General features: G+C 41.7%; 1 protein-coding gene across 26 annotated transcripts in view; it reads right to left on the minus strand.

The window, feature by feature from the left end:
* The window catches only part of ATXN2 (ataxin 2), a 121687-nt gene that overhangs the window by 53980 nt on the left and 46703 nt on the right, over positions 1-21004 (minus strand). For 15 of the 26 annotated variants that reach the window (XM_069754952.1, XM_069754942.1, XM_069755045.1 and 12 more), the window contains exons 4-7: positions 11896-11967; positions 4252-4402; positions 1297-1442; positions 101-192 (exon numbers count right to left, since the gene is read on the minus strand). In XM_069754952.1, coding sequence (XP_069611053.1) covers positions 101-192; positions 1297-1442; positions 4252-4402; positions 11896-11967 — 461 coding nt within the window. Of the gene's footprint in view, positions 1-100; positions 193-1296; positions 1443-2920; positions 2957-4251; positions 4403-11895; positions 11968-21004 lie in introns of all 26 variants that reach the window. The other 11 variants (XM_069754984.1, XM_069755022.1, XM_069754963.1 and 8 more) reach the window with 1 other exon arrangement.

Genomic DNA, 21004 nt, shown 5'->3' on the forward strand with positions numbered 1-21004 from the left:
AGTAAACTTCTGGCTTATCAGTTCCTGGTTAGATGTATGGATTTCATCTCTAGTCAAAGGCTAGTTAATACCAATATACATATAAAAAAATTCTACTTACGTATATGAGGAAAGGCTGCTGTCATATGTTGATACCACACCATAGTTTTCTTCATTGTATCGAAACATTTCATTGGGATCCCAACCATTAGACTAAATGCAAGAAAACATAAAACATTTCTACATTTTTCTTTTTAAATCATAATGGTACACAATGAGAACTATGTGACATTATGTCCATATACATCACACACACACAACAGAATTTCGATAAAATCATCTTCAAATACAGTATCAAAAGTAAACGTCAAATAGTTCAACAAGTAAAATGTAGCCAGCATCGTAATTTACATTTTACCCACTTAAATATATATTCATTTATATCAGCAACCCTCACCTGTGGTTCATATTAAACATGAAATCTGAAGACGTTCTGGCAGTCAGGATTGTGCAATCCCGGAATGGTTGGATAGCCACATAATATAAATGTATATAGTCAACACAAATATAGGTGTGCTCTCTCTCTTCTGCACTCTAATTGTTAGATTTATTTTTAAAACCAGAGAAATCTCTATTTTACACTCATATGATCAGATTTCCTACTGTCCATAATCCTTCCCAGAAGTTTTGGCTTTACTGGATGATTTCCCTACATATATATATTTGATACGCCTCACAGGAAAGCTGGGTAGCTTCTTCTAAAACTTTCTAGAATTAAATGCAACATTCTATCCTAGGGCTCCTCAACGATTTCTATTTTGGCTTCAAATGAAAAACAAAGCCAGGACCAGATCAGAAAAGTCCTAGGTGGTGCCTGGGCCTCACCAATTAAGAAAACTTCTCCATTTATTTTGACTCCTGATTTATATAGAAAGCAGAGAACGAGTTAATTATATTGTTAAACTAGAGATTGCTGCAACCAAATTAAGAATTGTGAAGCTTTTGGCGACTATGAAAACTGCCCTCCTTGGAGCTGGCGCCTCAGTTTCAGAGGTATAGGTATTGCAGACTTCTCTCCTACACCTTCCTTTACACTGTAGCCTTGCATGTTCTGAAAAAATTGGGTACATGACAAAGCTCTGGAAACCATCACTCCTTGTCCTAAAGATTAATAGTGGCAAATCCACGCATACATGAATACAAGAGCTCGGTCAGAACCCAAAATGTAAGTGATCGTCATCAGAAACACATTTTTATACAATGAGATAAATACTTGCATTATATACTAGTACAACAATCAGGACAGTCATTACTTACTACATCTGTATCTAAAGACTCCAGCTCCTCACTATTAGCAGACACACTGCTACTAATAAGGCCATCGCCCCCATCCCACGGTTCCAGGTCTTTCTCCTTGTGCTCACCATTCACTTTAGAAGATATACCAGAGTCCGTGAATCCATCTTAAAAAAGACAAAACGTGAAAAGAAATATGGTTACATTTTCAGAACTCCTCAACTGTAGCCAATAAAGACAGACAAACAACTCTTTTTTTTAACATACGAAATATCAGTGTCTCTAGTGATCAATGACCACTCTTGGGAGCAGCTCTATGAAAGGGATACATAGTACATATGCTACTTTCTAAAAGCCTAGTAACCCCCCATAGGATCTCTAAGTGGCGCATGAAGCTGTTAATTTGGGTGACCAGACAAGCATTTGGACTTTGATCTTATGGGTGGAGAAATGAACTTATGACAATTTTGATGGGTTTCTTTCAAAATTTCATTTCATAGCCCATGACAAACAGTACTGAAAATATAAAAAAAAAAAAACTGACATTGTAATATTACAAACTGAATTCACAATAAAAAAATGGAAATCTTGTTAATTTTTTTTTTTTTTTTTTTAGACTAGCTTCATGTTTCAGGAAACAACACATGGACATTAAACACAAATGTTTGAAGACTCCAATGCCACCCTTCGTATTGAAGTATCTAATGAGCGTGTGCAAAGGTCATTGAGAAGGGAACAGGATCAGAAGGATTGCTGGATCTTGTGTTATCACCTGTAAACAGTTGTTACCTGTCATTTTAATCCTGCCCTTAACAAGAAGCTTGGCTAGAAACTCAATCAGAAAGGACAGGATGTAGGAGGCTAAAAAAAAAAACAGCCCCAGTTGCTAGTAAGAAAATTTCAAGATTATAATGTTTTTTTTATTTGTAAAGGGAAAGCGTCACGTTGTATAATGCCATTAACTTACAGATACCGTGTTAATCTGCAGGATAATAGCATTAGCAAGGTGCCCATACTGAAAGTGAGGCAACCAGTAGAGAATTATGGGAATCTGTCACCCCAAAATTTGCCTATGAGCTAAGGCCACCAGCATCAGGGGCTTATCTACAGCATTCTGTAATGATAGGCTCCCTTTAAACGGGTTGTATTTTTCTCAGACAACCCCCTTCTCAATCACTAGGTTTCATCCAAGTAAAGTAAAAAAAAAAAAAAAAAAAAAAAAACACCAATTCTCATCTCTGCTGGTGCAATGTTGACGGCACTGGTTCTCCCACGCACCACTGTTATGCCACAAATCCCAGCACCGCTTCACTGTCCCCTCCTTCAGACAAATCAAACATCAGAAGCAAATGAGAACAGTCGCAGCTCTCACTGCCCCTGGATGTCGGATTTGATAATATCCCAGGAGCCCCAGGATAATCAGTGCCAACCTAGCAGAAATGACACCAAAGGACAGTATAGGCGTTATTGTGAAGGGTGTTACCCGATTAGTGAACAACCCATATATCATTACGATACGGAGAAAAATCAAAAGGTTTTTAAAAAGACATGCAAACACAAAATCCGGATTTATAACAATAGGTCAGTTTCTGATGATAGTTTCCTTTTAAAGGGAGTCTGTCATAACCAAAAATCAACCACTTACGGTTATGTAACGAATTGGCCCCTTTAAAAATTAGACCTGAAATACAAATTTCATTACTTTGGTTTTACATAAGAATATGTTTTCTTACATATGCAAATTCTGGGTGCACCATCCCACAGTCAGCACTACCCCTTAGCATGATTGACCCTGTTTGCTTGCCCAGATTGAGCAGTGCAGAAACTGAATCCCCAACCCTGAACATTTGCACCAACAATGAAGGAGCTCAGCAAGTGTGATCTCACACAAGGTCAGGGTAAGTGATGTCTCTAAGATCTCTCCTGTCTGCATCGACCCGCTTTCACTGTACGATCCTGTGTGAATCCAACGGCCACACAAGCCAGGAGAGCTGGAAAGTCCTGCAGCATGAGCGCAGACCTGCGAGCTGGGGATTCAATTCAGGTAGCCAACTGAGGGCCCACCGAGTCCTTGGCCATACACAGAGGACATTGCTACTGCAATAAAATATTTTTTTTATGGAAAATTAAAGTCATGGAATCTATTACTACAGGTATGAAGTTTATAAAGGCCAAGTCCTCTATATGACATTATAAGGAAATTACGTTTTCTGGGTGAAAGACTCCCTTTAAATTGGGTTGAGTAAAATCACATATTAAATACAAGATTTTCAAGTGTATCAACTGAACGCCCTTCCTCCCCACAAATCTTGGTGAAATATTTTAAGAAAGTGGAAACCTCCATCTGAATTTAGAAGTGTGATTGTGTTATTAAAGGGAACCACCAGGTATAACCAATATAAACAATGGACAACAACTTTACTGGCTCTTTTACAGCAGTCTAAACAAGCTGTATATATGTACTACATGCCCTGTGCACAGTGCGGTCCTTGCCTTGGCATTTCCGCTCGGCAGAATCGCTGTTGCCCTGCATGCTTCATGTGAATTACCTTCCTAAGCAAGCAGAAGGACAGCGACTGCAAAGAGAAACAGGGCTATTTTTTTAAGATTTGCACTTTAATTTTTTCTTCCCCTCTTTCTAACTTTTATATTTTTTGTGTCAACAAGGCCATACAATTGCTTATTTTTAATTTTTGGGATAAATTCTAGTTTTTAAAAGACAATGGGTGCCCAATTTGGCAATTACAACCACTTAAACACTGCTGCAGAGAATGGCGCGGCATCACAGCATTGATCAGATGTCATTAGCGCTAGTCTCTGCTGTTCGAGGGAGGAGAAGCAATATAAAACACAGCCAGCACCCACTGTGTATGGAGCAAGCTCAGTTACGGAGGCCGATCTATACATCCCCACACGACAAAGGATGTAAATGCATGCTAAATACAGTAGGGGTTAAGAGGAAGAAAAAAAACATACCTCTTTTTGCATAATTCACATCCATGTCTTTAAAATGAACCATAACAAAATCGGAAGCCTTGAATAAGATACTGTCCACAATGTCTTCACGCTTTGGCCCTGCAGTAAAGTCTTTAATTTTCCTATGAGCTGCATCAAGCACTAAGTCGCACTGAAAAAGAGAAGATTATCAAGTAAAAATTCAGGATTCTTCATTCTAACCAAATATTTAGAATTGAGAGTCCTCAGTGGTTGATACCCTTTAATGGCTAAAGGGTCCCTTCATCAGGCTAGACCGGACCGAAGTAGTCTCAAAATCTTACAATTTGTTACCATCTTTTCAGTTAGCCATTAAAAAGGTAACAACCACTGAGGACTCAATTCTAAATATTTTTCTATCCACTGGCTAACACGGTACCAAGATATATATCATTCATTCTAACCAAAAATCCTGACCAACTAAAGGCCCCTTCACATTAAGCGACGCTGCAGCGATACCGACAACGATCCGGATCGCTGCAGCGTCGCTGTTTGGTCGCTGGAGAGCTGTCACACAGACCGCTCTCCAGCGACCAACGATGCCGGTAACCAGGGTAAACATCGGGTTACTAAGCGCAGGGCCGCGCTTAGTAACCCGATGTTTACCCTGGTTACCAGTGAAGACATCGCTGGATCGGTGTCACACATGCCGATCCAGCGATGTCCACGGGAGATCCAGCGACGAAATAAAGTTCTGGACTTTCCTCAGCGACCAACGATCTCCCAGCAGGGGCCTGATCGTTGGTCGCTGCCACACATAACGATTTCCTTAACGATATCGTTGCTACGTCACAAAAAGCAACGATATCGGCAACGATATCGTTATGTGTGAAGGTACCATAAGAATGGTCACAAATATGTCCTCAACTCACCAGGCTGTCAGAAACATGGTGTGTACACAGAGTCTTTCTAGTGGGGGATTCCACAGAAAGTGCAGCAAAAGGTGCCCCAAAATGAACATCGTGAACAGCTATTCCAACACAAGTGTAAGGGGCAGGCACCTGATGCATACACATATTGGGGTTGTTTGTAGTGATCTACCAGAAATTACAGCGGCTTCGTGTGAATCTCGCGCTTCCTGAGCTATGATCAGTGACCGGCTGACCTCACTGCACTTTACACTTAGGCTACTTTCACACTGGCGTCGGATTCGGCCCGTCGCATTGCGTCGGGCCGAGATTCCAACGCTAGTGTTTGTTGTGCTGCACAACGGGTGCAGCGGATGCATTTCTCCGGCGCATCCGCTGCCCCATTGTAAGGTGCGGGGAGGTGGGGGCGGAGTTCCGGCCGTGCATGCGCGGTCTGAAAAAGCGGTCCGTCGGCTGCAAAAAACGTTACATTTAACGTTTTTTGCTCCCGGCGGTCCGCCACAACACGGCGCAACCGTCGCAAGACAGTTGCGACTTGTGTCAATACGTTGCAATGCGTCGGTAATGTAACTATGGGGCAAAAATGCATCCTGCAAACAACTTTGCAGGATGCGTTTTTTCCCCTAAACGACGCATTGCGACGTATTAAAAAAAAAAACGCCAGTGTGAAAGTAGCCTTACTCTAAGGCAGTGCTAGTACGTTTCTACTTGAAGATAGTGCCCAGCAATGCCAAACGACAATGCTGCGCACACATTCAGCCTAATGTGACTTAACCGCTTCAGGGGCCGGACATGCTCATACTTAACAGTGCAGAGGGAAATCTGCAAGAACGACAGCAAAACCGCTGGAGAAGCCGCCTCAAGAAAACAAATACCGGTGTTATTATGTGGGAAAACTCTATGGCTGCTCTGACGTCTGAATGAAGCGGTTTGAATATACCCCAATACCTAACAATAATCAAACCATTGCAATTCTTACAAATGAAACTTACTATATTAATATAAATACTTTTATGCCCAAAAATGACTATTCTAAGAGTCATACCTTTATTGGCTAACCAGAAAAATTACGTTTGCAAGCTTTCAGAGCACAGAGGCTCTGTCAGGCAAGATTACAAACGCGATTACGGTATATTATTATATTAATCAGAAAATAAATTAAAAATAATTATCAGATTGTTGAGAATTAAAATCTTGTACCCTTTTTCCAAGGGCCATACCATTTTTTTTTTTTTTTAAATAAGCCATTTATTTTACCACATAATTTGAAGTGCAGGGAAATTTAAAAACAAAAAAAAAAAAAAAAAAGAAGAGAAAAAAAAACCCACAGTCACGATAGGGATTTCTGGAAACTGGGAAACCGTTTCTACGACCTACATCGTGTGGCAAAAACGACCTGGCATCATGACTGTTCAGGTCAGTGCAATTACAAAAATACCATAATTATTATTTTAGTTAAAAGAAAATTGGAGATTTTGCAAAATAAGTTTTAATATTTGCCTTGTGTCGCCATTTTCCTGAGATCTCCAACGGTTTCATCTTAAAGTCGATGGAGGTGTAGGAGGTTTTTTTGGTTTTTTTTTTTTCCACACTGACATCATTTTGAGATGGCTGTGACATTGTATTTCCTTCTTACTTATTTTATTTTGCAACTTGAATTATTTTCTCTTTACGAGCAAGATAATTTATTTTACGTGCTTTATAGAACCATTAATTGCACAGCGCTTTACAGACCTCATCGTCACTGTCCCCGATGGGGCTCACAATCTAGATTCCCTATCAGTATATCTTTGGAGTGTGGGAAGAAACCGGAGAACCCGGAGGTGTTCCACACAAACACGGGGAGAGCATACAAATCCTTGCAGATTTTGTCCTTAGTGGGATTTGAACCCAGGACTCCAACATTAATTAATTTTAGATCTTTATAGATCAGACTTTTATAGATGCGGCGATAGAATGTGGTGTTTATTTTCTTAATATCTATTTTTACTGAAATAAAAACGAGGGGCGAGTATATTTTTTTTATGGGTTCTCTCCCCCCCCCCCCCCCCTTCATATTTTAACCCCTACACTCCAGAGCCCGTTTTCACCTTCATGACCAGGGCAAATTTTACAATTCTGACCACTGTCACTATGTGGTAACCCTGGAAAGCTTCACACTGATTGTGACTTTCTTTGTGACACATTATACTTCATGACTGTGGTAAAATTTGTTTGATATAAAATACAATTTAAAGGGAACCTGTCACCCCGTTTTTTGAGATTGAGCTATAAATACTGTTAAATAGGGCCTGCGCTGTGTGTTCCTATAGTGTATGTAGTGTACCCCGATTCCCTATGTATGCTGAGAAATAACTTACCAAAGTCGCCGTTTTCGCCTGTCAATCAGGCTGGTCAGGTCGGGAGGGCGTGGTGACATCGGTGGTTCTTCCTCAGCTTTACGTTGGTGGCGTAGTGGCGAAGACACAGCGCGCGATCTGCGCTGTAATCCCTTGCATCGGTGGGGGCGGCCATCTTCCTGGGGCCGCGCGTGCGCAGATCGAGTGCTCTGCTGCACGGGGCTTCAGGAAAATGGCCGCGGGATGCCGCGCGTGCGCATTAGAGATCGCGGCGGCCATTTTCCCAAAGCCGAGTTTGCATCTCGGCTTTGGGAAAATGGCCGCCGCGATCTCTAATGCGCACGCGCGGCATCCCGCGGCCATTTTCCTGAAGCCCCGTGCAGCAGAGCACTCGATCTGCGCACGCGCAGCCCCAGGAAGATGGCCGCCCCCACCGATGCAAGGGATTACAGCGCAGATCGCGCGCTGTGTCTTCACCACTACGCCACTACGCCACCAACGTAAAGCTGAGGAAGAACCACCGATGTCACCACTCCCTCCCGACCGGACCAGCCTGATTGACAGGCGAAAACGGCGACTTTGGTAAGTTATTTCTCAGCATACATGGGGAATCGGGGTACACTACATACACTATAGGAACACACAGCGCAGGCCCTATTTAACAGTATTTATAGCTCAATCTCAAAAAACGGGGTGACAGGTTCCCTTTAAGAAAATCTGAAGATATCAGAATTTTTGAGAAAAAGTTCAAATTTTCAAACTTAAAATTTTTAAATCCTTAAACCAGTTAGTCATGCTGTACAAAATAATTTATATAAAATTTCCCATCTGCATCATTTTTTAAACAATTTTTTTGTTGGTCAGAAACCGCTGATCAACTTTTAACCCTTCTAATTGAGGGTGCCATGTCACATTGGCAGAGCCCGAGGTGCCAGAACCCCCCCATAAATGACCTCATTTTACAAACTACACCCCACATTGAATTAATCTTGGGGCACAGTGATCATATCACATGTGCCTCACAGAATTTTATACCATGGGGCAGTGAAGAAAGAATACATTTTTACCACTAAAATGTTGTTTTAGCCCCAAGTTTAAATTTTAACCCCTTCATGACCGGGGGATTTTTCGTTTTTCCGTGTTCATTTTTCGCTCCCCTCCTTCCCAGAGCCATAACTTTTTTATTTTTCTGTCAATTTGGCCATGTGAGGGCTTATTTTTTGCGGGACGAGTTGTACTTTTGAACGACATCATTGGTTTTAGCATGTCGTGTACTAGAAAACGGGAAAAAAATTCCAAGTGCGGTGAAATTGCAAAAAAAGTGCAATCACACACTTGTTTTTTGTTTGGCTTTTTTGCTAGGTTCACTAAATGCTAAAAATGACCTGCCATTATGATTCTCCAGGTCAGTACGAGTTCATAGACACCAAACATGACTAGGTTATTTTTTATCTAAGTGGTGAAAAAAAATTCCAAACTTTGCTAAAAAAAAAAAAAAAAAAAAAAAAATTGCGCCATTTTCCGATACTCGTAGCGTCTCCATTTTTCATGATCTGGGGTCGGTTGAGGGCTTATTTTTTGCGTGCCGAGATGACGTTTTTAATGATAGCATTTCGGTGCAGATACGTTCTTTTGATCGCCCGTTATTGCATTTTAATGCAATGTCGCGGCGACCAAAAAAACGTAATTCTGGCGTTTCGAATTTTTTTCCCGCTACGCTGTTTAGCGATCAGGTTAATACTTTTTTTTAATTGATAGATCGGGCGATTCTGAGCGCGGCGATACCAAATATGCGTAGATTTTATATTTTTTTTATTGATTTATTTTGATTGGGGCGAAAGGGGGGTGATTTAAACTTTTACGTTTTTTTTATTTTTTTCACATTTTTTTAAACTTTTTTTTTTTTAAACTTTTGCCATGCTTCAATAGCCTCCGTGGGAGGCTAGAAGCAGGCACAGCACGATCGCCTCTGCTACATAGCAGCGATCTGCTGATCGCTGCTATGTAGCAGAATTGCACGTGTGCTGTGAGCGCCGACCACAGGGTGGCGCTCACAGCGACGGGCGATCAGTAACCATAGAGGTCTCTAGGACCTCTATGGTCACCATCCAGACGCATCGCCGACCCCCGATCATATGACGGGGGTCGGCGATGACGTCATTTCCGGCCACCCGGCCGGAAGCGGTAGTTAAATGCCGCTGTCTGCGTTTGACAGCGGCATTTAACTAGTTAATAGGTGCGGGCAGATCGCGATTCTGCCCGCACCTATTACGGGCACATGTCAGCTGTTCAAAACAGCTGACATGTCCCGGCTTTGGTGCGGGCTCACCGCGGAGCCCTGCATCAAAGCAGGGGAGCCGGCATCGGACGGTATAGTACGTCCGATGCCGGTAAGGGGTTAAGGGTGAATAGGAAAAAAAATGGATCTCTTAATTTGTTGTACAATTTCTTGCGAATGCGCCTATACCCTACATGTAAATCGGGAAATACTTATCCGCCACTGCACAGCTCAGAAAGGAAGGAGCGCCATATATAGTGCAGATTTTACTGTTATAATTTGCGGGTGCCATGACCCACGTGGAGAAACTTTGAGGTGCCAAAACAGCAGAACCCCCCATAAGTGACCCCATTTTATACCTCTCTCTTCATCTAGGGGCACAGTGATCGTATTGACAGGATGGATGTGTGTCACAAAACTTTAAACCATTTGTTTATTTTGTTTCAGCCAAAGATTTTACATTTTCATACAGGGAAATTGGTAAAAAAAAAAAAAAAAAAAGGGCACCAAAATTTGCTCCACAATTTCTGCTGAATGTTGACATACCCCATATGTGGATGTACAGTACTGCTTAGCCACACGGCAAAAGTCCGGAGGGACAGAGCGCTATTCGCCTCCCCCCCCATCCCCTGAATTTGGAAATTATACCTCTTTGTGCATTCATCTACAGGTGTAGTGATGATATGACTCCACGGGTGCTTTCCATAAAGAAGTAGCAGTGGATGCTGCTGAGTGAAAATTACAGATCTGCTATTGCAGTGCCCGTACATTGCAGTGCCCAGAATGCTGTAGTGATCAGTACATTGCGCCCAGCTCATGCTTCTGGATACACACACCCATAAATTAGGTAGGCTCTCATTGCTACAGAAATGCCAAACATGTGGACGCTAAATGTGGATTAAGCACATTGTGGTGCTCAAAAGGGTGGGGGCATCTGGATTTGGGATTGCAGAATTTGCTTAATTTCTTCTGAGGGACGTGGAGCCATAATGCTTTTCCAGAGCCTCTGCACTACCAGTAACATGGAAGTCAACCATATTTCCGCTAACAGATGACGAACCTGAGCGAGGCCTTTTTTTTTTTTTTTTTTTTTTTTTTGAGTTGAAGCTTTTATTAACATTTTACATAACATTTTGGATCACGTTTATCCTGTGCTTTACACTGAGCACTTACATACGAGTGCCATCTAAATCTCCGAATGACGTGATTCAGATGAAGCCCCCAAAGGATCAATTCATTATAATGAGGCAGCAGAGTTAGTCTGGCCTCTGTTCGGCAGTGTCCTTTTCAGAAGAGAACAAAATTGTGGCCGATTGCACTTTTATGCACGCCTAAAAAAAATTGTCACAGCCAGATCACAGATCAGATGGTGTCCACAGTGCCTCCACCTGCCTCATTACAGGGAGTCTTCCGCCGGGGGTTCCATCTAAATCACGTGTTTCAGAGATTTACACAGAAACCTGGGTGTACACGCTCAGCGTAGAGTGCAGGATAAATATGAGTCGAGCTTGACTGCAATCTTTGGGAGGTAGAATGGCAAATCAACAGCACATGAACAATTTGTTTTATTTTTTAAGCCGTTTCTAGTGCGATATCGATTGCAGCATTTAGGGGGTTAAGCTGCCAGGACTGGTGCAGGCATTGCTCCTAGCAGTGAGAGACAGGTGTCAGCTGTCATGTAAGCTGAACACCCTGCAGCAATCGTCTGAGCACAGCTTCTTTACTCCTGGCGATTGCCATGATGTATATATACATGTCATTGGTCAGGAAGTACTTCCTTCCATGGTGTATATCTACTCCAAATGTCAGGAAGGAGTTAAACTCCCCTTCCCCCCCCCTCCCACCCCCCACCCCACTCAAGGGAGCATCATGTCACGGCTCCATATCATACCAAGAAGAATTAACATGACCTAAGTCCGGCATTTTAAGAAGGGTATAGGTAGACATTTTATATCCCCTGTATGGATGACCACCAAAAAAATGTTGTCACCAAGTTATCATTGTACTGCATTTACATAACACTGCAGAATGAAATACCTGAAATGCTCTGTAGCGGCAAAAAGCTGCCTTATGGCAGGATTTTTTTCCCCCTATTTTATATGGTTATTTTATACCAGTTGATGGACATAACTTCACTTACCTTAGGACTATAGGTTTTAAAAACACCTTCATACACACTACCATTTTTCACATGTACTTCACACTTTGAACCCTAAGAAGAAGAGAAGAAAGGGAAGACGGAAAAAAACAATTACGGAATGAAAAAAGCTGCTGTGAATGTCATTTTATATTGAAAAGCAGCAGAAAGAAGGCTCACATAAAAGGAAAGCTGGGAGTCTAAACTAAAGAATGGTTCAGAGGGCAACAAAACGGAACCTAGCACATGCCCCAATCCATTAAAAAAACACTCAGGATTGCGAAGAAAGTTACATTCCATGTTTATTTAATCCATACATAAAGTATATTTGATATAACTGTATATAAAACGATCATACATGGGGGCTTAAGGCACTACTCCTGCGTTTTTGGTTTTATATTGCAGTGCTGGAATAGTACTAGTAATGTCATATACAAGGTCCCTGAACCTAGTCTTATACTTATCCGCTGTCTTCCGCTGCTCCAGTTGGTCTCTGAGGTCACTTTTCAATGCAACTATGAGTGTCTCTTTCTCGCTCTCAGACTTGCACCGAGAGCTTGAGACCGTCATCTCCGACTTCAAGTCAATCAGAAGTTGTGGTCACAAGATGTCGGCACAAGACTAGAGGAGCACTGGGAAGAGCTGAAGACAGCGAGTGGCAAATATAATACTTGTGGCAGGGAACTTAGTAATTAGGGGATTAGTAGCACCAATCTAGAGCTGCAATTAAAAAAAAAAAACAAAAACACACTGGAGATGCCTTATGAAAACACCACACCTATCAGACATTTATGATTACCTCTATAAATGTAACCCAAAAACTGAAGAAAAAAAATGGCTCATTTAATACTAAACTACCACACAAAATAGCCGCATAGAAGTTACTCACACCAACTGACTATAGTATATATATATATTAGAAATAACTTACGGGCTTCAACAAGCTTCCGCCTTGCAGATAAATCCTCGGTGTGGGTGATCCCTGTGCAGATGCGCACTTTCATGAATAGAGCAGGAGGGCAGAGACACTGACTGATGAGGGAAGCACATTTGTGGCAACGTTTCGGAGGACCTCCCCTTTTGTCAAGCCTGCAATCTTTCTTCTATTCCTTCCTTATACTGGCGCCCACCACGTGACCCAGCACCAATACAGGCACCAGACATATCATGTTAGCTGAATCCAAAGTGCTGCCGCCTATTGAACGCAGGTAAAGCTGCATGTGTTCACTGAACCGTGCGGAATTACTGCATCCTATACATTCTACTATCGTCTCCGCAAGAGAAATTGACATGCTGCTGTCTGGAGAGACGCGCCACATGTCAGTCTCCGCGGGCATCTGTGGACACATAGTGGGCATGGAATTTCTTGAAATTTCATCCACTATGCTGTAACATCTGGATGCTACACAGCGTCAAACCAACTCCGGACCGTGGGCACATATCCTTATAATACCTTTCCATGATTGCATTATAGAAAGCAAGTGTTCTATAAAAACGCATTTCATGTAATATTTACAAACTTACAATAAAGTTACATCTATAATTTAACCCTTTTGGTGAAATCGTATAAATACAAAACATCCAATATACTTCTCTTTGTAATAACTTTTATCTGATTTTTTTTTTTTGTTAAAACCTCTTCAAGTACCATTCATTTTAATTCTGAAAGCATGTGTTTAGGTTTCCAAAATTGGGTAGCTGTAATTTCAACGATTTTTTGTTCAGCAAGTTGCACCTTTACACTGCTTGACGTTTGGCTTACATGGGCATTTAAAAAAAAATATATAAAAATACCACATTGGCGGAATTACACTTTTGCAATTAGAAAAACATTTGTTATTTTTGTGTCCATAGTGGGGCGGGATATGTGGTAGTCTTTAATTATGGATCTATAATTTTGACAGTTCAAACATGGATTGGTACCTTTGTTACGAGGTCTCAAAAAAAAAAAAAAAAAAAAAAAAAAGCTTGTTTTGGCAATTTTGGATTACTGTACTTTTTTCGGACCGCACCAAATTGTTGCACAGTGTTTTTCTTTTTCAGTAAATTAACTTAGGGGAATGTTTATAAAGTCAACCATGCTGCAACAAACTCCAATATTTATTGATAGATCTTTTAATCAAAATAGAATGCTCATCAAACATGGAGATAAATGTACACCTGTCTTCAACCAATTTATTTTTCCTTTCTCACGTCTGTTCTGGTTTTCATGGCGATGAAAAACTTTTTAAACATCCCCCTAAGTTCATTTATTGAAAAGGAAAACCGAGGTCTAATGTATCCATGTATGAACTGTCAGAAATGTAGCTCCACAGTTAAAGGGAACCTGTCATGTCATTTTTAGCAACAAACTATCCCCAGTGTGTTGTCCTCAATCAAAATGGTGCCTGTGTCTCCAAAAATCACTTTGCATAGATATACTAATGGCCAAAATTGTGGATACACTAAGTTTTTAATAATTTTCGAGGTTTCTGGAACCTTCGACGATCTTACTTGCTTGATTACGTAATTATATTTATTGCCCAGGCACGCAATCTGTTACTAAAGATATCGGGAGACTTGTTTTTTTTTTAATATTTTGTCAGTAGTTTTTAGAATTTTGACAAGAAATAAATACTGGACTTCGTTCTCTGAGTAAAACTCAAATTTTTAGTTATATTAACGTTTCGTTATGTCGGTATTAAATTAAAAATAGCGTTCTAAAGCTACAGTTGTCACTTGATCCTTTCCGTAAAGATCCTACAGGCTTTAATTTCTTTACAAACATTGAGAATTTTTATTTCTTGTATTTTATTAATATTTATATTTATTTTTTAACTGAATAATTATAAATGTCTATTTTGAGCTCACAAACTCCTGAATGGTTGTTTTTTTTTGTTTTAAATCATGCCAGCCACAAAAAGGTCTGATTGGTCTCTAAAAAAATTTAAAAAAGCTACGGCTTTTGTTTTGAGGAAGGAGGGATACCGTTTTCAGAGAAATTGCTGGGAAGATGGATGGTGGAGTCACTGCTTCTGGAGTGCAAAAGCCGTGTTCACGTTTTGCTGATAGTTGCAGCATCAAACTTAGGCTCCTTTCACACTAGCGTCGGAATCGCCCCGTCGCAATGCGTCGGGGAGAGATTCCGACGCTAGCGTTTGCTGCATTGCACAATGGAGGCAGCGGATGCATTTTTCCGGCGCATCCCTAAGGCTACTTTCACACTAGCGTTTTCTGCAATCCGTCACAATGCGTCGTTTTGCAGAAAAAACGCATCCTGCAAAAGTGCTTGCAGGATGCGTTTTTTCCCCATAGACTTGCATTGACGACGCATTTGCGACGGATTGCCACACGTCGCATCCGTCGAGCGATGGATGCGTCGTGCTTTTGCGGACCGTCGGGAGAAAAAAACGCTACATGTAACGTTTTTTCCTCCTGACGGACCGCTTTTTCCGACCGCGCATGCGCGGCCGGAACTCCGCCCCCACCTCCCCGCACCTTACAATGGGGCAGCGGATGCGCCGTAAAAATGCCAAGGAAAAAGCCATTCCTAAATCTTAAACAGAGTAGTAAGAGAATTTCCTGGGGCAAAGAACATCTTAGCTGGACAACTGAAGATTGGAAAAAGTAATCTGGAGCGATGAAACGAGAATATCAATTTTTTTGTAGTGACAGATTGCGTTATGTTCGGAGAAGGGCAAAGGAAGACTGCCTTCCAGAGTGTATGACAGCTACAATGAAACATGCTGAGAGTGTTATGATATGGGGCTGTATGGCCTGGCATGGAATTGGGAGAATACAAGTCTTTGAGGGAACTTTAAATAAGTCTAAATTATATTCTTGATGTTCTGAATTTCTGTACATCCTGCTGTATATCCTGAATATATTCATGATGCACAGACCTGATCTGAATCCTGTCAAAATTAACAAACAAGCATTGACTGCAGCTGTTATCGGTTTCTGGAACCATGTCATAACCACAGAGAACCGGAGAAGTCTTGTTGAATCAATGCCAAGGCGATGCAAAGCTGTTATCGATGCTAAAGGATACCCTACACCAGTGTTCCCCAACTCCGGCCCTCAAGAGCCACCAACAGGTCATGTTTTCAGGATTTTCTTAGTATTACACAGGTGATGGGATTCTTGGTCGTCCAGCTGATGCAAGTATCACCTGTGTAATACTAAGGAAATCCTGAAAACATGACCTGTTGGTGGGTCTTGAGGACCGGAGTTGGGGAACACTGCCCTACACCAGGGGTGTCAAACTGCATTCCTCGAGGGCTGGAAACAGGTCATGTTTTCAGGATTTCCTTGTACTGCACAGGTGATAATTTAATCACCAACTCATTATTTGTGTAGGTGATTAAATTATCACCTGTGCAGTACAAGGAAATCCTGAAAACATGACCTGTTTGCAGCCCTTGAGGAATGCAGTTTGACACTCCTGCCCTACACAACACTAAAGAAAGAACACAACGATAGCATGAAATTAACATATTAGGACGTGATATTTTGATTCTGCCATTCCGTTGTTCTTATAGAAGTAATGAGATATATATTTTTTATGTAGAGGTGTTCTAATCTACTTTAGACTACTTTGGCATTACGGTTATGAACAATTTGTATGATTGCATGCTAAAAACTTTAAAAAAAAAAAAAAAAAAAAAAAAAAGATACAAATTTGAAGTGTATCCACAATTTTGGCTACTAGTGTATATAGTACCTTCACTTTGAGTCATAGGGGTGGTGCTTCTTTTTCTTTCGGTCACTAGCTCATCATATTGTTGACGCCCAAGAACTCTGATTGATGTTCCGGTGTATGCCGACGTCACTCCTCCAAACTCTCACGCTTGCACATCGAAGAGCGGCTCCCTGCGCATGCGCACTAAATCTGGGTGTATGTATCTAGCTTCATCGACTATGAGCATGCACCGTAGCCGCTAGGAGTCATGGGCTCACAGACCAAGCTTGACACTGTGCAAAAGCAGGGAGCCATTCGACTTTGCACAAGCGTGGGATTTTAGTGCAGATTCTCTCGATGTCAGCGCACCACGAAACAGAGTGTGTGGGCGTTATCAATATGACGAGCCCATGACTGAAGAAAATGAAGCACAAGCCCATGACTGAAAGAGAAGGTTCTATATATCCATCACATAATATGTGGAAAACCAGCTCACCCTCCACCAGCTGTGTCAGATCCGAGAGTTTGTCAGCAGCACTGTTGCAGGCGCCCAATGCAATACGGAGAAAGAAAGGATTCAGTTCCCGGCATGACTGATCTCGATAAAACAAGTAGATTCTTTATTCCAATTGATTTAAAAACAGGTAAGCATCCAAACAATATTAATACATAGTACATGATAGAAGACAGGGGGAACACCTGGAAAGAAATGATCATCAGACAAACCGTGTGAGTCTGATCATATGTCTTTCACAGTGTTCCCCATGTCTTCTACCATGGACGATGTATGAATATCGTTTGGATGCTTATCTGTTTTTAAGTAAATTGGAATAAAGAATCTACTTGCTTTATCGATATCAGTCATGCCGGGAGCTGAATCATTTCTTCCTTCGTACTATATATATCTATACAAAGCAATTTTTGGAGAAGATTACAGCGCCATTTTGATTGAAAACGTGTTACTGATGCACATTGCATCACTAACACCACACTGGGGACAGTTTAGTTGCTAAAAAATGACGCAACTGGTTCCCTTTAAAGGTGACCACATATTCCACCCCATTATGGTCACAAAAATACCAATAAAATGTTTCTTGTAAATGTAATTCCACCAATGTGGTATATAGCGTATATACTCGAGTATAAGCCGACCCGAGTATAAGCCGACCGCCCTAATTTTGCCACAAAAAAACTGGGAAAACTTAATGACTCGAGTATAAGCCTAGGGTGGAAAATGCAGCAGCTACCGGTAAATTTCAAAAGCAAAAATAGATACCAATAAAAGTAAAATTAATTGAGACATCAGAAGGTTAAGTGTTTTTGAATATCCATATTGAATCAGGAGCCCCATATAATGCTCCATAAAGTTTGATGGGCCCCATTAGATGCTCCATATTAAAATATGTCCCATATAATGCTGCATAAAGGGTAATAAGGGCCTCATAAGATGCTCCATAGAGATATTTGCCCAATATAATGCTGCACAAGTGTTATGGCCCCATAAGATGCTCCGTACAGTCACTTGCCCCATATAGTGCTGCACAAGTGTTATGGCCCCATACAGATGCTCCACACAGCTACTTGCCCCATATAATGCTGCACAAGTGTTATGGCCCCATAGAGATGCTACACACAGCTACTTGCCCCATATAATGCTGCACAAGGGTTATGGCTCCATTATAGTGCTCCGTACAGTCACTTGCCCCATATAGTGCTGCACAAGTGTTATGGCCCCATACAGATGCTCCACACAGCTACTTGCCCCATATAATGCTGCACAAGTGTTATGGCCCCATAGAGATGCTACACACAGCTACTTGCCCCATATAATCCTGCACAAGTGTTATGGCTTCATTATAGTGCTCCGTACAGCCACTTGCCCCATATAGTGCTGCACAAGTGTTATGGCCCCATACAGATGCACCGCACAGCTACTTGCCCCATATAATGCTGCACAAGTATGGCCCCATAAGATGCTCTGCACAGCCACTTGCCCCATATAATGCTGCACAAATATGGCCCCATAAGATGCTCTGCACAGCCACTTGCCCCATATAATGCTGCACAAGTATGGCCCCATAAGATGCTCTGCACAGCCACTTGTCCCATATAATGCTGCACAAATATGGCCTCATAAGATGCTCTGCACAGCCACTTGCCCCATATAATGCTGCACAAATATGGCCCCATAAGATGCTCTGCACAGCCACTTGCCCCATATAATGCTGCACAAGTATGGCCCCATAAGATGCTCTGCACAGCCACTTGTCCCATATAATGCTGCACAAATATGGCCCCATAAGATGCTCTGCACAGCCACTTGCCCCATATAATGCTGCACAAGTATGGCCTCATAAGATGCTCTGCACAGTCACTTGCCCCATATGCTTTTGCTGCCATAAAAAAAAAAAAAAAAAAATCACATACTCCCCCTCTCTTCGCTCAGGACCCCGGCACTGTCACCTGCTCCTCGTGCGGTTCCGTCTTCGGCACTGACGTTCATCAGCCGGGGGGCGCGCACAGACTACGTCACCGCGCCCTCTGACCTGAGCGTCACTGCTGAAGACAGAGCAACACCCGGAACGAGGAGCAGGTGACTATCGCGCGTCACTCCCCCTCCCCATATACTTACCTGGCGCTGCGTCCCTGCTTCTTCCCCGGCATCTTCTTCCTGTATTGAGCGGGCAGCGTCACCGCTCATATACAGTAATGAATATGCGGCTCCACCCCTATGGAGCGCTGGAAGAAGCAGGGGACTGCAGGGACCGCGTCGGGAGCAGGTAAGTATAATTAGATAGCCTCCGCTCCCCCTCCTGTGCCGACCCCCGGGTATGACTCGGGTATAAGCCGAGAGGGGCACTTTCAGCCCAAAAAAATGGTCTGAAAACCTCGGCTTAAACTCGAGTATATACGGTGTGTGTGTGTGTGTGTGTGTGTGTGTGTGTGTGTGTGTGAGTGTGTGTGTGTATGTGTGTATGTATATATATATATATATATATATATATATATATATATATATATATATATATATATATATATATATATATATATATATATATATATATATATATATACATACATACATACATATTTTTTAGTCCTTACGTGGATTGGGATATGTGAAAAAAGTCACAGAGAAAAAAGCAGAGATGTTTACCTGCTGAAGCCTCTAACCAAATGCACCAGCAGGGCGCAGCGGACCCCATAAATGATGGCAAACACACAGGTGCAAAAAATACCGATGAAACAACCACTTTCAATCCAGTGTTGGCTGTTTGGCATTAGTGCACAAAAAGATAAGAGATACTAGTCTGTATATGGCATAATTCACCCAAACAATGCAGAGCATCTGGTTTACAGCCTATTAGTAACGCACATACAGGCGGGCTGCCCACTGATACAAAATGCATGCTGTGCGAACAGGGGCCAATAGTTTACAGAGCCATCTTGGTCCGACTGCGCCCTGCAAGATAAAGTGCAAAAAGAAAACCACATATCAATGTATGTAAGGTATTAGTTTATATTGGAGCCTCTATAAGTAAGCTGGCAACCCACGTCAAGGGTCCTTACAATTTGCCAGTCCTAACGCTAAACATTGAATAAAAGCTCACCGACACAAAAAGAGGACTTAAAAATCCTCCAAAAAATTATCTTTTTGTGCACTAATGCCAAACAGCCAACACTGGATTGAAAGTGGTTGTTTCATCGGTATTTTTTGCACCTGTGTGTTTGCCATCATTTATCGGGTCCGCTGCGCCCTGCTGGTGCATTTGGTTGGAGGCTTCAGCAGGTAAAACATCTCTGCTTTTCTTCTCTGTGACTTTTTTGAATTTTTATGGAGGATTTTTAAGTCCTCTTTTTGTGTCGGTGAGCTTTTATTCAATGATTGGGATAAGTGGGCCAAACGTCAGGCAGTGTAAGGTGTGACTTGCTGAACATCGCTCTGCAATCAGAATTATGGTGAAAAACAGAAGAGACCAAATAAAAGTAATGAGGAGGGGAAAAAAATTGAAAAAATAGATTTGGTGAAACGACAGTATAAAGACACTTTTTTGGAAACAAACACATGCTTTCACAATTAAAATGGATGGTGCTTGAAGAGTTATTACAAAGAGAAGTACATTGGATGTTTTCTCTTGATACGATTTCCCCAAAAGGGTTACATGAGATGCAACTTTAATGCATTTTTGTAAATATTACATGAAATGCGTTTTTGTTTAACACTTGCTTTCTGTAATGCAATTGTGAAAAGGTATTATTATGGTTCTCTATATTGATGGATGTAAACAAGCTGTTTTGTACTAAATTGGATTTATATGTTTTATTACCTGTTGACCGGATTGGTGCTGGGTCACGTGGTGCGTGCCGTTATAAGGAAGGAATAGAAGACTGCAGGCTTGAGAAAGGTGGACGTCCCCTAAACATCGCTGCAGGTGTTCTTCCCTCATCGTC

The sequence above is a fragment of the Ranitomeya imitator genome, chromosome 1, assembly GCF_032444005.1.
Source record: "Ranitomeya imitator isolate aRanImi1 chromosome 1, aRanImi1.pri, whole genome shotgun sequence".
Taxonomy (NCBI): domain Eukaryota; kingdom Metazoa; phylum Chordata; class Amphibia; order Anura; family Dendrobatidae; genus Ranitomeya; species Ranitomeya imitator.